Raw genomic sequence first — 16,384 nt, forward strand, 5'->3', positions numbered from 1 at the left:
ATATAGAAACATGGTATAAAACCATTTTAAGCCCAATGTAGTGATTGGGTTAAACTAATGTTGATGTAAAAAATAAATACACAAGACAAGACAAAAAGTACAATCTGATTTTCACTCAGATTGTTTTTTAACAATTTAAAAATACTTGGTTCATTTGGCTATTATCCATATTGTTTTTACCTGGACATTTATTTAAACAACTACAATACACTCTCTACTAGTATGTATTTCACCTATTCATCTCAAATTTGAAGGCAGCAGCACAGAGCTGATAAGTGAAAAAATGTAAGTTGAGATACTTGAAAGCAGGTCGTTTTTAATTAAAGAAATTGGATACAGAGCAAATGTTTTACCACCTGCTGCTTCAAACACTGGGATTATTCCAGAAGAGAACTCGGTCTCAAGTCGCAACCCTTATGTCCAGCAGACACTGCACATTACTCATTACACCTTATACCAGATGCCAAAAGCCACCAAGCTGAATATAACCACTCATACTCCAATCAAAGACTACTGTTTCAAAAATATGCACAGCGTTGCAGCAATGGCAGAGACACATTGAGTGGAGCTGAGACTGGACATTTAGCCACTGTCTGTTGTCCTGAGTTAGCTATAAATGTGAAGGACAGACGGCAAATGAGCTCTGCAGAGACGGATGTCTACACTGCTTCCTTCATCAGAACAACATGATTAAGCAAAAACACTGTACATACACAGTGGAAATGAATGTCTACATAGTCTGTGATAAGATTGAATGCATCATCTTGAAATGTGCATTTCAAATAAAGCAATCAAGTCACGGAGGGAGGAAATATAAATTGCAAAACACTGTAAAATTTAGTGAAAAAGGCTCTGGAGCGGGAGGATATGTCTTACCTCCAAATCAATCATGAGTTCAATGAATCTTTCGCAGTAATGTACTTTGTCCATGGATACAGGCCCTATGGAAAAGAAGGAGGACATCAGAGATCAGCACTTCCCTTCATATCAGTGAACGCATGATTTCAATGACAAATGCAATCTGACAGACAAGACTATATGAACATACAATGCTAAAAAAAGATAGGAAACCGTGAGATAACGATGAGATGTAGCAGTGGAAAGGAGGTTGTGTAGTTATCACCAAGGATATGAGGCCAGCAAACTCATGTGGACAACACCAAGGTGCCATGCTGAGTGTGTGGGCCTCACTATGAGATACTGCATTGCCAGCACAGCATCATGCTGGGACCTCAGCCCTCATTAAGCAGTTGGTGTGTGTGTGTGTGTGTGTGTGTACTTAAAGTTGAGGCATGCAGCACACATTAGAGTGATGTGGATCCTGCTGGGATTGAGATCGTAATCTACTGTGTCAGGTTTGAATTCTACCTAAACACACAAATACATGTTCTGTTTTTAGCATCCAGGTGGGGGGCCTCTGTGTCGGCCTGCATTACAACATAGTAGTCAGTGCCGGTGGCTGTATGGCAGCTGGAGCACATGTTCCTTTGGCGGCTGCACAACTCACAAAGAAAGGCGGGAGTAGCGCAACTGTGATGAAAAAGGGTGAATATTGGGTAATATGGGTCTGGGCTGGAGAGATGTGCTCTCTGACACTGTGCAAGCTCTAGAGAATCCTATGTACATTAATACTGCTGGGAAAGGTAGAGAGAGCATATGCAAAGACCTGCTTTGGGACCAAAGTCACAGGGAAAGTCACCTGGTATCATTATTTCTACTCAATATATGGAGTTAGAAATTCACACCAGGGCAGGGATGCACCTTTTTAATTATTAAAAAAGGACCAAGATCTAACGGTCAGTCTTCTACATGAATTCCATGTATGTTGTACAAAACATGAGTACTATGAAATCCTGAGGGAAATAAATGCATTTTTTTACTGTTTACCTGATGGCGGAATTGACACGAGAACTCCAAGAAACTGTTTAATAAGAGCTGAGAGGAAGGCCCTCTCTTTTTTTGCCCTGAGGAAAACAAAAAGAAAGAAAATCAGAAAAAAACGTAGAAACTCATAGGATACAAGTTCCTAGTGTGTATAGATCTGAACACGCAAGCAAAGAATATAATATTACTGCTCAGCTGCGTCAGCATCCATCTTATCAATTTTCTTCTTTATTAGATTCCAGAACTTTTGGAGCTTTGGAACTTTCTTAAGCTCGTGCTGGAGTCTGGACTGCAAATATGACAGAAACAAATCAGTAAACAGTATTAGTATCACAGCAAGGGGGCAATTCTTTGCAATAAAATTATCAAAAAACATAATCATGACTTGTTGTGTGCTTATCACCACTACAAAAACTTAGAGTAATATGGTGACATCTTACTGGTAGGAGGCACATCCACATAGGCAGGGAGATGAGCTGCTGCACCTGTTCTCTGATCAAATCTACCTCCTGGGAGGGTGGTGCACAGAAAGAGAGAGAGTTGTCAAAATGCACTGTGTATGACAGATTTTTATTAGACTTCAGCTCATAACAAAAGTCTGCAACTAAAATATTTAGAGGCCTTTATGGAATACAATCAAAGTGCAGCAGGCTATCACAGCAGATTTTAAAGTGAGACATCTGCAGTGCTTCCCTGTGGTTTAATGCGGCTGCAGAGGCTACAGATGGGTGGGAGCTGACCCAAGTTGCACCGCCTAGTCTACTACTGCCACCTAGAGGACATTACCAATAATTGCCTGAATTACAACATTTATCTTGAGCAACAAGCCATGTTGGCATTGCTTACAAGAATGACTTAGTTTAACCTGTTTAAAACACAACTCTGATTATTTAAATTCCCATGCAAATTCGTCGAGATCATATTCACTGACATTAGAATCGTGTAGAAGACTGGTTCTCACACTGTGCTATGTGGTACACAAGCTCCCTCAAGTGGTACATAGAGGAACCTCCATAACATCCAAATAGAAGAATCAATAAATATCTATAATGCTATCAAAATACTACAACATGTATAATGAAAATACTTAAACTGTGCAATCCTTGAAATGTAATCTAAAATAACTACTACTTTTCCTGTAATATTTTTGTTTCAATATCAACCAAAATAGTCGCACATATCTATTATTAGTTACAAGCTAAACTGTGATGGCAAGATGGTAAACCAAGGTAAAATAAATTGATTATAAACACTGGAATCCTGGCTGCAACGAAAACTATTAGGAAGAGAAATGCAGATCAGGAGAATAATATTTTCAGCAGCCCTGTTGAACCTTAAGTTGACACCAATCAAACTCAAGTCTTAATTGCTACTTACTGTAAGCAGAACCAGTGAATTAGCACTTGCGGTGTATGAGAGCTGAGTGAAAGATGTTACGTGACACTTCTAGGGCTAGTCCTTTGTATTGCGTAGCAGACAACAGTAAGTAGCCAACAATAAATGACCTGGTCTACGCCTCTTGTGTTTTAACTTTAGTCGTACTGTTGGTACTTGAAGAGACTAGTATTTTCTGAGATGGTATGCAGTGTAAAAAGTTTGAGAACCACTGGTGTAGAGTGAACACTTCTCTTTCGGTGTATTTGTTATTTGTCTGGACATAGATGTTGTGAAAATTTAAATACTACAGTGAAGTAAGTAATTTAAGTGTTCTCTTATTTAACTAACTATATGTCATTTGAGGTTTAACACCTCAATCTAAACATGTAATAATCAACAATACTGCAAAGAGTAGCAACCCTAGTTTTATGATATTAATGTGTTTTTACATTAAAAAAATAATAAGTTCTTATTATTACCACAGTTGGTTTGTGATCTGATAAGCAGATTTTTAAATCTCAGAAACCCCTGTTTATCAGACCTTTAAAGGTTCAGTGTGTAGGATTTAGTGCCATCTAGCATTGTGGTTGCAGATTGCAAGAGAACTACGGTGGCCGACGTGAAAACGGGAAAGGCTCTACCCGGAACCTGTGTTTGGTTGTCCGTTCTGGGCAACTGTAGGACCATGGCGGTGTGGCACGACAGATATTTACTAATATTATACTTCATTTCTGTCGATATTAGATCGTATTAGATAAGATTAGAACGTGCTGACAAAACTGCCAAAGCAGAAAGATCTTGGTATTGTCTGTGGGGCAGATTCACGTAAGACTATTGCGTCACAACGACGCTGTCTGTCCGGACTTATTCATAGAATGTGTGGAACAAGCTGGAAAATATGCCCTAAAAAACTGTAAAATGTCCCGTGCACCAGCGCACTCCTAATGTGTTTAACAAAGAGCAAGCGCCGATCGCGACTTCACAGCCCAAACCTGCCACACACACACACACTGCAGTGGGAGGTCATTTTCCTCCAAGCTTCTTCTGAATATACCTTATGTGGCCTGTTTAGTTTCAATAACACATTTATTTAGGTTTTGTAGTAAACTTAGTTCTTGTTTAGATAATAAATAAAATAAATAAATAGAAAATCAACATTTCAACTTCATGATCAGCTCTTTTCTGTCCATCGCGGCACTTTCAATGCGTGCGACAGGAATAAAATAGAAACCGGGCAGTATGCTGAGAGTGAAACAGCAAAGGAATCCAGCCACACCGCAGCCAGCAGAGGTAACAGGTAGCTTCAGGCAGCGTTTTGTTAAATGTCCATTGTATTTGACACATAAGTTGGCAAAATTTCTCAAACTGATTCAAATCTGCTCAGAAAGTTCAGTTAAGTTCTTTGGCCTAGACACTTTACATAGGGAAATACTTTGGTTGCACTGTTCAGTAACTTGCAAAATAATTAAAAATCAATGTAGGAAAACTACATCTTGATCATGATTTTACTATAAAAAAATCGTGATGATATTTTTACCATATCGCCCACCCCTAATAGCTTGTCCTTAATCCAACACACTAGACCCTTCAACCACTTAAATTGTAAACAAACTATTAGCTGAATACTCCCAGTAATCTAGGTATTGACATGAAAGTAAACATACTCATTGACCCGACAAGCAGCATCATAGCACTCAAAGTTTCATACTCCTCCACTAAGTTAAGACATTAAACAACAGTGTAGTGGTACACACCAGGCTGTTGAAACAGTGGTCCAGGAAGACCAGCAGCACGGTTTGCTCCTTCAGAGTGAGACCAGCCTTCTCGCCTGCCAGTATAGCTTCCATCACACATTTGAAGAAGAATGGGAAATGGGTAGGATCCCTCTTGAACACCTGATACACAATTCAAAAGATAAAATAATATTGTTGAATATGAAGGTTGAGATTCTGTCCACAGAAACAAGACAGAAAGTGTTGAATTAAATATAAATATCTATATTTTATTCAGGTCTGTGAAATATTATACATATGTATGCATTGAAACTGTAGTGAAAGTGCAGTAATAATGTCAGTATGACTGTCAAAAGACCATTCATAGGCTCTTTATACTGCAAACTGTGCGTATGTTGTGGTAAATATAACAGCGCAACATGTTTCTGTGATGCACATGAACTGCTGACGGGGGATGAGGGTCCTGGCTGTTAGTCTTAGATTAGGTACTGCATTTCTTACCTCCCAAGCTGGGACATTCTCTCTGAACTTCTCATTGATGATGCAACATATGGACATCAGGTATGCATTGCTTGACACATTGGGGGTGTAGTTCACCCACAGGTAGTTCTCCAGATACTGGCTGAAAGATGAAAAAATTAATGTATAAATAGATATCTATCGAGTTGCTGAAACCCTTTTTATTCATTGGCTGCTTCATAAAACGAGGGAATATGAGGGAGGAAAATATCCCACCTGAACTCAAGCAGCATAATTTTCCTGATGGCAAATCTAAAAACACAAGGGAAAGGAGACAAAGAAAAATGAGTGTAACATGTTCATTGGATTAAGCACAGCAGTTAAATAAGCAAAGATGCTATATATATTTACTTACTTTGACTTGAGAATCTCTTTTTCATAAACATCTTCCATCACCTAAACAAACAGTAAAGATCGTTAAATGTTGGATGAAGGCAAACACAGAGGAACCTCACCTCAGTGCTAAAAACATAAATGTGTTTTTAGGTAGAGTTCATTGATTGCTAAAAGCAGAATTTTGTACCTCTTCGCCATCTTATTGTATCAAACTAAAAAACAGGAATAATGAACACTATGCCAAATACAGTATATAGAACATGTGTTTGCAACTTACTTTGTAAATGTAGTTCAGCTACAAATATCAAATATATTTATAAATTGACATTTAGGATGCAGGAATGTATATGACTCACCTTAGGGTCAAAGGGTAGTTTATTCTTTGCATGAGGTGCCCAATATTTATTAGCCAGCTGAAACAAGAAAAAGAAATAGAGAAAAAAGGTCAATAGTAGTAAGCATAGTAGTATAAGCATACAAACATTTATAAAGCAACACAGTGGTTTCAACAGATTATGCATTAAAAGGCAATGTGGTTTAGTGGTTTAATAGTAAACTACACAGAAGGAAAAATGATTCCAACTGATATCCTTCTAGACTGAAAATGTAATAGGTGATGATCCACAGACCAAACACTCAAGTCCTAGTTCCTAGGTGTTTCACCAACTATCACATTTTAGCACCTTTTGTATGTAGTAGAATATACTATGCAAGAACAAATATGGATAGCATAACAATCTTATAAGTTCAATTACCCTTCATGTAGATATTAAAACAACATGGGAAACCTTATTTCAGGACAATGCCGGAGTACAGTGTTGTATACATGCAAAATGATTACCTGTGTGACATATTCTGCATTGATCTGGGCCACAGAAGGCGCTGCAGCTTTTTTAGCGGGGGTTTCTTTCTCCATGGTGGTAGCCATCTCAAACAGCTACAATGATGACTGTCAGGATAAAAAAAGGAATAAGATATTGTACGAAAGTAATTGTACCTAACCCATTGACACCAACTGGCTTTGAATGTGGCTTTTTGTACTGAACTGATGCCTTAAAATGAAGGGGCAACTATAATCAAGAATACTGATGAGAAAGTTAGCTAGTTAAAACTTGAGTAGGTTAAGTTAATTGGTAAAGTGTGCATGCAAATCTAAACATAATTACTTTGCCTTACCGATACTTTATATAAACGACACATAAGTGCTATATGTTTCGTATTATTAATAACATAGCGTCGTAAAACACTAACATTAGTAACGTTAGCTGTGTCCCAATATCAGGCGGTGAGCTAAGCTAATGCTAGCATAACTTTTTACGATAACGTCACCTGTATCCTCGTGACGTGCACACACTTATATGATAATAATAAAGAAAGCGCACAAACCTTTATGTTTATTTCAGCATGAGTGTAACTGTCGTTGGAGAGTTGGTTGCGCATGTGTTTTGTACACAACCAAAACGCGCTTCAAGCGTATGCGACTAACTTCCTGTATGGGTACGTCCCTAAATTCGTCCCCTACAACATACAGAAGACATATATTCCGTTCCTGCTGTGCACGTTTTTATATTTCTCGAAAACAGCCAATATCATAACTAAAATATGGAAGCCTATGCCCGCCAGTGTGATGAAAAAAAGACCCCGCACGTCATTATTATTGGTTAGTATCTCAAAATAATGACTTAGTATCTCAAATAATGAGAAGCTTTCTCAAACAGATTACTTAGTTTCTCAAAATACTGACTCAAAGTAATGAGGAACTTTTTTAAAACTAATGACTTAGTATCTTAAATAATGACAAACTTTCTCAAAATGATGACTTAGTATCTAAAAAATAATAAAGTACTGTTTTTGTTTCACTATTTTTGAGATAATATGTCATTATTTTGAGATACTAAGTCAATGTTTTGGGATACTTTCTCATTATTTTTGAGATACTAACTCATTATAATGTCTTACGGAATCGTTTTTTTCATCACACTGGCAGAAATGGGCAGCCTACACAAATTCAACAAGAGGGACAATAAAATACCATATGAAAAAAGTGTAATTCATGAAATACTGAATACATAATAAAATATATTTTAAAATTTCATATTATACATTTGTTACATATTTGACATATATACAGTATACAAACACATAATAACAAATCATTGTTTTTTTTACACCAAATAAAAATTACACAGTAGCATGTTTATAATCAGTGTGTTTACATGGACATGAGGAACCAGATAGATAGATAGATAGATAGATAGATAGATAGATAGATAGATAGATAGATAGATAGATAGATAGATAGATAGATAGATAGATAGATAGATAGATAGATAGATAGATAGATAGATAGATAGATAGATAGATAGATAGATAGATAGATAGATAGATAGATAGATAGATAGATAGATAGATAGATAGATAGATAGATAGATAGATAGATAGAAAATTATTTTGTTGCAACAATCTGGTACAATACAATAGAATAAAAAAGTTTTAAAACAAAAATAAAAATATCTGGGTATAATCAGGCTCAAACACATAAGTGGGATATTCCAAAAAAACATCATAAACAGGTTAATCATCGACATGTAAATGCACTCAATGAGTCTGTTGGTGAGTTCTGAGATGTGCCGACTGTGTGAACATTTTGCCACAAATGTCACAACTAAACGGCCTCTGACCTGTGTGGATAATATAATGCCTTTTAAGTTTAGAGGGAGTCACAAAATGTTTGAAGCAAATGTCACAACAATTCTTATGTGCCGACTTTGTCCTTTTTGGTTGATTATTAGGACAAATATGTTTCTTAAGATTGTTTTCACTCTTAAACCAATCTGTGCACTTGTCACATTCAAATATATTTAGTGGCTCACACCAGTAATCATCTGACTGCATTGGATTCTCACCTACAGAACTAACAAGTTCATCACTGAGAAGCTTGTTGCTATCTGAAATAGCCGCAGCTCCTTGTTCACATGGTACTTCTAAATGTGTATTGCCCCCGCACTGATGTGACAAAGGTGAAGCTGCCATGTTTTGATTTTGGACAAGCTTATCCATTTCAAAGGCAAGTTCTGAGGAGCATGAATAACGATAACGGTCTCTAGCCTGATTATAACTGTCTCTCTTTTTCTGCAATTCATTCTGCTCCTCTTGTAAGCTTACTTCTGGCACTGCCAACGCTTCAGTGTAAACTGACTTCAGTTGCTCTGTTGTTGCATTTACATTCAGATCTGTACAATCAGAAAGGTTTTCAATGCATGTATCCAGGAGATGGTTGGCATTTTGCTTTCCCCCTTGAATATAATGTGAACCCTGTCTGCATCTGTGCTCATGATATTTTAGATGACCACGCTGTGTGAAGGTTTTGCTGCACAAGATGCATTTGTACGGCCTTATCCCAGAGTGAATGACCAAGTGCCTTGAGAGTTTATATGGACATACGAAGTTCTTAAAGCATATTCGGCATGTGTGAGGCTTACTTTTTTTATATGTCACGTAACTTTCAGAGTTTGTCTTAAAGAGACAGTTCACATTGGTGATCGATGTGTCATGCTTGGTCACTTCATTTTCTTCAGCACCATCAGACTTTGAAAGTGTAGTGTTTACAGTTTTTTTCTGTTGTTGGATACGGAGACTGATCTTTGGTTGAGGCCGCTGTTCAGTATTTGCTTTTCTGATGTTCCCCTGTTGATTGACTGGCTTGGATGGTTTCCTCTTACAGTGGATTTTTTCATGGGTTTTCAGATGAGGAGCTTGCCTGAATGTCTTCCCACACAAATCACACTGAAATGGTTTTAAGCCTGTGTGAACCATCTCATGCCTTTGTAATTTAGAAGCATTTGGGAAACACTTTAAACACTGGAAGCACTTGTGTTGCATGTTGCCAGAATTTTGCATTGATTTGGATATATGTGTCCTTTTCACAGGCACTTTGGATACCTTTTGCACAACCTCATTTTTCTTTGAGACTGGAAACAACATGTTATGTGTTTGTCGATTGTCAGTCTGAATAATCTCCATGGAACGGGGCTGATCCAGGTGTTTCACAGTGACTACATCACTGCCAGTGTGTGTCTCTAAATCCTTCTCCTGGACTTGGTCTCCTGCTGCCGTCCTTGTGTTAAACCCCCTTATGCAAGAAGGCGGTCGACTGATATACAATGATCGTTGTTTGTGATATCTAGACCACAGGTGAGTGCGACAATGGACCCTCAAGTGCGTTTTCTGACGAAATCTCTTTCCACAGATCTCACAGCCAAAGGGCCTTTGTCCAGTATGAATCATCATGTGCCTTTGAAGCTTTGATGCAGATGGAAAACATTTAAAACAGGTATGGCACTGATGTAGAGGGTTCATTTTCTGCCGCTTGCTGTTGCCATGGCCAGTTTCCCTTGGCTTTTCTGCTGAAGCAGTTGACTCAGAATCCCGAGTAAGAGAGTCATTGTGATTATTGTGATTTCCACTCCGTGTATCAGGTTTAACAATAATGTCCAAGTCAATGGGGTCCGTATGCCTAGGTTCAGGTAAATGTGTTAATGCTTCAGAATCAGACATTTTCACATCATTGCTGTTTACAGTGGCAGGACTTACCAGTTTGTTTTGGTTCCTATGAAATTTATGATGATCTATCAAATTAACTTTCAACTGGAAAGGCCTGCTGCACATCACGCTCTGGAATGGCTTCAAGTCTTGTCTTGTTTCATGTTTTAAGTATCGATGCACCTTTTCATCTGATTTAAGACAAATACTCCTGCACTCATTGCTTATATTTAATGGTTGCTCTTGTTTTACAACTATCTCCGACTTGATGTTGGCCTTCTTCAGTTCCTGCACAGCATTTCCACTTATTTTACACTGTAGTTCCAGTTCAGCTGAGGAATTCATGGAAGTGCGATGGCTGGTGGGTTGTTGTTGGATTGAAGACTGAGGCTGCAGACCGGAAGTTTGTCTATTAGAAAACTTCTGCTTCTTCCTTTCAATTCCGGCAGCAAGTGAACAATGTCTTGAGGTACTTAAATGGGATTTTAAGTGTACCATTTGCCTGAAGGCTTTCGAGCAGATCTTACATGAGTAGGGTTTCTGCCCCATATGAATAAGAAAATGGCGTTGTAATTTGGATGGTGTGCAGAAGGTTTTCGAACATTTAGGACACTGGTGTTTCAAAGTTTTTTTCTTGACACTGTTCTGAGTCACTGAGGCATCAGTCGCGTGTGGCATATTTTTTGGAGGATTTCCAGTCTCAGAGGTGGGAAGAAAAATGTTGTAGGCCACAGAAGATGACTTTTTAGGAGGCCTCAAAGTGTAATTACTACTGCCTTGAGTGTTAAGCCCTGCAGCTGGTTTGTCCCATTCCCCTTGTTGTGTATAAGTTAAAACGCCATCCTGTAGATGGTCTGTTGACAATCTTGAAAGGTGGACTTGCAAGTGCGCTTTTAAATGACCAAACTGTGTGAAGGATTTTCCACAGATCGTGCAGTTGAAGGGCTTCTGTCCAGTATGGATGACATGATGTCTCTGAAGTTTATACGGAGATGGGAAAGATTTGGCACAAACGGGGCAGCGATGCATTTTTCAATCACCTGGTTAGTGATTACCCCCCAAAGTGGTGATCCTCTCAGTAGACCTAGAGCAAAGTATATGGTATTAACACGTAAAGCAAGCAAATCACATTACTGCAACTGACAATAGGGTGTTACATCAATGTATTGTGACTAATCTCGTTTATAATTAACGTTAAAATAATGTACTATGTCTTCTTATGTTGGTGAACTTTGAAAACTGTATAAGCAATGCCCAGACATTTACCAGAGGCCTTAATATGAGGTATACAGTAGCCACCATTTGCAACATATCTCGTGAGTGTCTAACAACCGTTAACCGAGCTGTAGTGATGGTTAAAAGTACTTACTATATACGTTTGAAGTCCTAAAGCTTGTTAGCTTTCTTGCTAGTGATGTTACCATCGGTGCGAGTTTCTGATGTTATTCAGGAAACAAGCTTGTCCGTCCCTCAAAATGTACGACAGGAAACAAAAGTTTAAGGTTCCTACCCCTGGAAGACCTGCTGCAGATGTGAGAATAACACATGCCATGTATGTTATTTCCGTGATGTTATTATTATTTTACATTGACGACACGAAATTATAGAATTATAATGCTATACCTACTCATATTACTATAAATACCCTTTCAGCCAATCTGCTTCGAACAGAAAACGACGTTTTTCATTTTCATTGGTTTGTCAGTACAAAACGAACTCAACGCAAAAGTTAAATAAACAACAAAATTAAAAACGTTTTGGTTTTTGTGTGCCATTTGTGCTCAAGACACACAATACACACAGAAACTGGCAACTTTATCTGTGAAAATTTGCCTTTGGTCAGAATATTTTTTAACATTTTGTATTATATTCATTGTAATGCTTAAAGAGTTAGGTCCCTCACCTAGTTACAGTGATAAGGTAGTATGTAGTACATATAGGCCTAGCAATACAATTAATCCACTGTATTTGTGTCATAGAATATCCAACATACACAGTATGTAGTTTAATAGTATACATGTAGCTGGTGGGTGTGTTGGAGAAAGGCAGTGATGTTTTACCAGTGTGATTAGCAGCAGACGGGTGGGTTTGTTCCCCCTCCCTTGTTAATTGTGAGTTTCTCTAGCTTGACATTTTATTATGGCTCTTTTCACTCCTTATTTAAGCCATCTGATATGTTAATTTTGGGTCCCCAAACCCTTATTTCTTATTTCGTATGGATGAACAATTCTGAGGTCTGAGCCAGTGGGTTTGCTCTTCTCTGTTCTGAGTGTTTGTGTTGCTTGATTTTGTCACTGCACAAACAGTACATATGTATGCAGAGTTTTGGCAGGCTTATAAAAGATAAGAATATTACTTTCCGGGATTAACAGAAAGATGGCAATAGGATTCCATGGTGCGTTGTTTCTAGATTTAGGGTTTCGGTCTAGTTTTTGTTATTATTCAGAAATACTTTAATAATCCCAGGGGGGAATTATTTTTGCTACGAAACTCCAGATATACAAACAACAAATATTATACAGACGAAAACATATATTAGAAAAATATTTTAAGAAACATATACAAGATCAAAAATACCAGACTAATGTGCTATAGAATAGATTGTCTATAATTGAGTTTAAATCACAGAGAGGAGGTGACAGACTCTCCAAGGGATGCACTGTATAATTTAATGACCCCAGGCAGTAAATAATTCCTGTGGCGCTCTGTGGCGCTCTGTGGTGCATCTGGGTGCGAGGAGTCTTCTGCTGAAGGTGCTCCTCTGCTGGGCCAGTGTCGCAGAGAGGATGGGAGACATTGTCCAGGATAGACCGGAGCCTGGACAGCATCCTCCCCTCTGAATTCAAGAACTGTCATTCAAGAAAAGTGGAAGAAAGATGTAACATGCATAGCAAAAATAACAAATAAAGCGAAATAAAGCGGAATTTTTTTGAACATATTACATATAAAAATGCAAGGTGGAAAGACCTCAGCTAATTCAAAATACAGTGAATACAGTGTAGTGTCTTAAAATGGAAAACTGAGCACTGAACCAAGTGTTATCTATTAGGCGACAGATGTGTAAAATATTTTGGAATTGTGGTACTCAGTATTTTAGTGGAAATACTGTACAAATGGAATTGAAAAATGCTTTTAAACTGCACTGTTAATGTTGACCAGAAGATGGCAGCAGACACCACTCAATAGCATGTGATGGTTTGCCAGTTCAGCAGATAGAACAGGTTTAATTTAGTCAGTGCTGTGACCATGAAGACATGCTTTCACAATATGTCAGGGGAAGAAAACAATACATTATAAAAACAAAAAGGACTGAAATATGCAAACAAACAAAACCAGAGTCTCTGAGTCAAACGGACCACAATGTCAGGAGGTGTCTTGTGCAGCAAGGTCGCTCCTGAGCTGAGCTCCCCTACTGTAGCCCACTGCTATGGGGAAAGAGTGTCACACGCATCAGCCTAGTTAGCCTGGAGGAAGAAACACACAGTTAAAGTCCATGTTCAAGGCCACAATGACAAGAGCCGCAGGCTGGTACACTGCACACAAAGGACAACGTTAGCCACAACAGCCAGTTTGTTTGCAGAGCGGTTGCAGGTCAGCTTAGTAGAAAATGTACATTTGACAAAACTAAATGTCACCCTGTCTTTATTCATTTTGTGAGGAAGCAAAGTGGTAAAGACAAAGAAATGTCTGCCATAGGCCATCACATTGGCTATGATGAGGGTGTGATGATGTACTTGTGGCTTTGCCAATGTCTACATGAAAAACATGCCTGCTGAAAGACAGAATGTAATGTTTACAGTGTGATCGACAAGTGGTTGCCTTGCACTGAATATTAGTGGCAGAGCTCCTCTGTGTGTTAACTGAAATGTTGAGTCTAATTTTCTTGTGTTTCGTGACATATCCTTATAAAATAACCATTGTTCCACTAAGAAAAGAAAAAAAAAAACAGCTGCATTCTAAACTCATACAGAAATGTCTTGCAAATGTAAAAATTTAAAAATAATAATGTTAAATCTGGTTCCCATATTTAATTGAAATACATTTTCCTGGACTTGTGTGTGTTCATCTTTATTGCTCAATTTGAACAAAACCACCAGCCATTGTTTATCAGGGAAGACTGCTGAAAATGAGGTTTGTGCAGCAGTCTCATTTGGCAACACCCTGCTTGGCATTCAGACTTTTACACGCGCTCAGAAATTTAAGGAAGCAAGACAAAGAAAACATTTTAAAAGGAATGTCTTCTTCAGCTATTTGTGTCACTGTCAAATCTGTGGCTGTTAAACAGCTACTGAAAACACTGACATATGATCAAATATTTGTTGATTAGATGCATGGGTGTTTGCTTGACTGAGGTGAAGAAGTGCATAATAAAAGTTCTTTATTAAAAAAAACTATCCTTGTAATAATTTGACAGCTGCATCATTCAACAATTCAACAATCTCCCCCTTGTGGGGACACCAAACAGGTGAACATTAACACTGTATATTTATGCAGCATTGGCTTGCTCGCTCTCATAAATAATTGCTTGTTTGTGTTTTTCAAGCCTCAATAAAAATCTTCAGGCTCTATTGGCTGCCTCTATTGTTCAATTTTTGATAACAACAATCAAAACAGCATTGCGGTGGGTGACGATCAATAGCCCACTCCACTCTCCCGCCATCACAAGCGCAATGAGGAGAATAGCCGGAGTGAAGATGCATTCCTAACTCAGATCATCAATACGGTTCATGATCTTTGAGAAAAGAAATGTTCCAGGAGCAATGGTTAATAGTGTTGTTTTCTTCCCACATCGTCACAATGTCCATTGACAGCCCCACCTGCCCCGCAGCTGTGTTGTAGTGCCCCTCTCCTATTAACCAGGTTGCCTTAGAATCAATAGAAAACATAAAGAGGCTTAATCTTTTCAGATGCTCAGCGCTGATTGCCTATTACACAATAATAACACACCTTGAATTCCATGGAGCATGAGAGAGAGAAACAAAGTCACCTCATCCGCACACATTACACACTGCCACAAACCAGTCACACAGTAAATCTATAGGTTTACAACTGAACAGATGGTGTCAGCGGTGGAGCTAGGCCTTTATGAGGGGTGTTAGCTAACGTGGTGAGAGAAATTCCACCAGAAACAGTGGGATATCAGGGGATACAGTTTATCGCCATGTGGAATGAGACACTGCTGCTGTCTCCTTTTGTGGACTATATGGTCCCCAGTCTTCTGGTATGCAGCTTAAGCTTATAGAAGTTCCATAAGACACTTCTCTGGCAGAATAACAGCTGCTGCAGTGCACAACACCAGGAGAGGACAAAGTGAATTATTGGCTTAAGTTCTGGGATATGAAGTGGAATAAACAAATCCTCAAGACCGCACATCATCAAAACCACTTGGAGTCAGACAGAGCTTTGCATTTCGACAATCAGCAGTGATAAACAGTCAACATTAACGAGCAGACTTTATTTTTCACATTCACTGATGTCCTGTTGTAAGTCATTATGTGTTGGGCTGTCACAAGTCGCTCCTCCAGAAAAGCCCCACTGAATACCAGTGCTGTGGATGACTGGAGTGTGGTTGTTGACTCTGGCTGTGTTTCTATAAACTGAGCCAGCAGGACAGGTGGAGGATCTGGGAGTCAGGCAAGTCCAGGACTGGAACCAGGGCCACGGATGGACTGGAGTCTCCCAGAGAGCTTCTCAAACTTTCTTCAAGTCCTGGCAGGTAGGTAGAGAGGAAGATAAGGGGACGAGAGCAAAAAAAAAAAAAGGCGTTAGTTTAATGGAAAGTTAGGCTGGAGTTGGACATTAAGTTCTCATATAGCTGCCCCACATGGGGCCGTCCCGGGACAGAGGCTGCACTTAACCTTCGACCAGGGAACAGAGGCCTATTTACAAATTATTGGCATTCTTAAATCCTTGGCAGATTGTAGATCCCATCCCCCAATCCCACCCCCTGCAGTGCAGACATATGGTCAGCAAGGACTGAACTCTCAACTGAC

General features: G+C 38.8%; 3 protein-coding genes across 3 annotated transcripts in view; all 3 read right to left on the reverse strand.

Annotated features, from left to right (window-relative positions):
- The window catches only part of aqr (aquarius intron-binding spliceosomal factor), a 50,228-nt gene extending 42,897 nt beyond the window's left edge, over positions 1-7,331 (reverse strand). Inside the window, exons 1-11 of the mRNA XM_083923854.1 lie at positions 7,236-7,331; positions 6,691-6,798; positions 6,206-6,262; positions 5,869-5,909; positions 5,730-5,765; positions 5,496-5,616; positions 5,016-5,156; positions 2,325-2,393; positions 2,073-2,173; positions 1,888-1,964; positions 877-941 (exon numbers count right to left, since the gene is read on the reverse strand). Of these exons, the coding sequence (XP_083779980.1) occupies positions 877-941; positions 1,888-1,964; positions 2,073-2,173; positions 2,325-2,393; positions 5,016-5,156; positions 5,496-5,616; positions 5,730-5,765; positions 5,869-5,909; positions 6,206-6,262; positions 6,691-6,777 (795 nt within the window). The 5' untranslated portion in view covers positions 6,778-6,798; positions 7,236-7,331. The remainder of the gene's footprint in view (positions 1-876; positions 942-1,887; positions 1,965-2,072; positions 2,174-2,324; positions 2,394-5,015; positions 5,157-5,495; positions 5,617-5,729; positions 5,766-5,868; positions 5,910-6,205; positions 6,263-6,690; positions 6,799-7,235) is intronic.
- Positions 7,332-7,824: 493 nt separating this feature from the next.
- LOC310954881 (uncharacterized protein) lies at positions 7,825-11,839 on the reverse strand (the record flags this gene model as incomplete). Its single annotated transcript, XM_083924569.1, has 3 exons — positions 11,761-11,839; positions 8,756-11,475; positions 7,825-7,847 (listed from the first exon to the last, which is right to left on the reverse strand). Exons 2-3 carry the CDS (start codon positions 11,418-11,420, stop codon positions 7,825-7,827), a joined length of 2,688 nt encoding a protein of 895 aa, XP_083780695.1. The 5' UTR covers positions 11,421-11,475; positions 11,761-11,839.
- A 4,142-nt stretch (positions 11,840-15,981) lies between these two features.
- Positions 15,982-16,384, reverse strand: part of dph6 (diphthamine biosynthesis 6) — a gene marked incomplete at both ends in the record, with an annotated part of 55,148 nt that continues 54,745 nt past the window's right edge. The window contains one exon of the mRNA XM_083924570.1: positions 15,982-16,100. Coding sequence (XP_083780696.1) covers positions 15,982-16,100 — 119 coding nt within the window. The remainder of the gene's footprint in view (positions 16,101-16,384) is intronic.

This window comes from Echiichthys vipera, assembly GCF_963691815.1.
Source record: "Echiichthys vipera genome assembly, chromosome: 12".
Lineage (NCBI taxonomy): Eukaryota > Metazoa > Chordata > Actinopteri > Perciformes > Trachinidae > Echiichthys > Echiichthys vipera.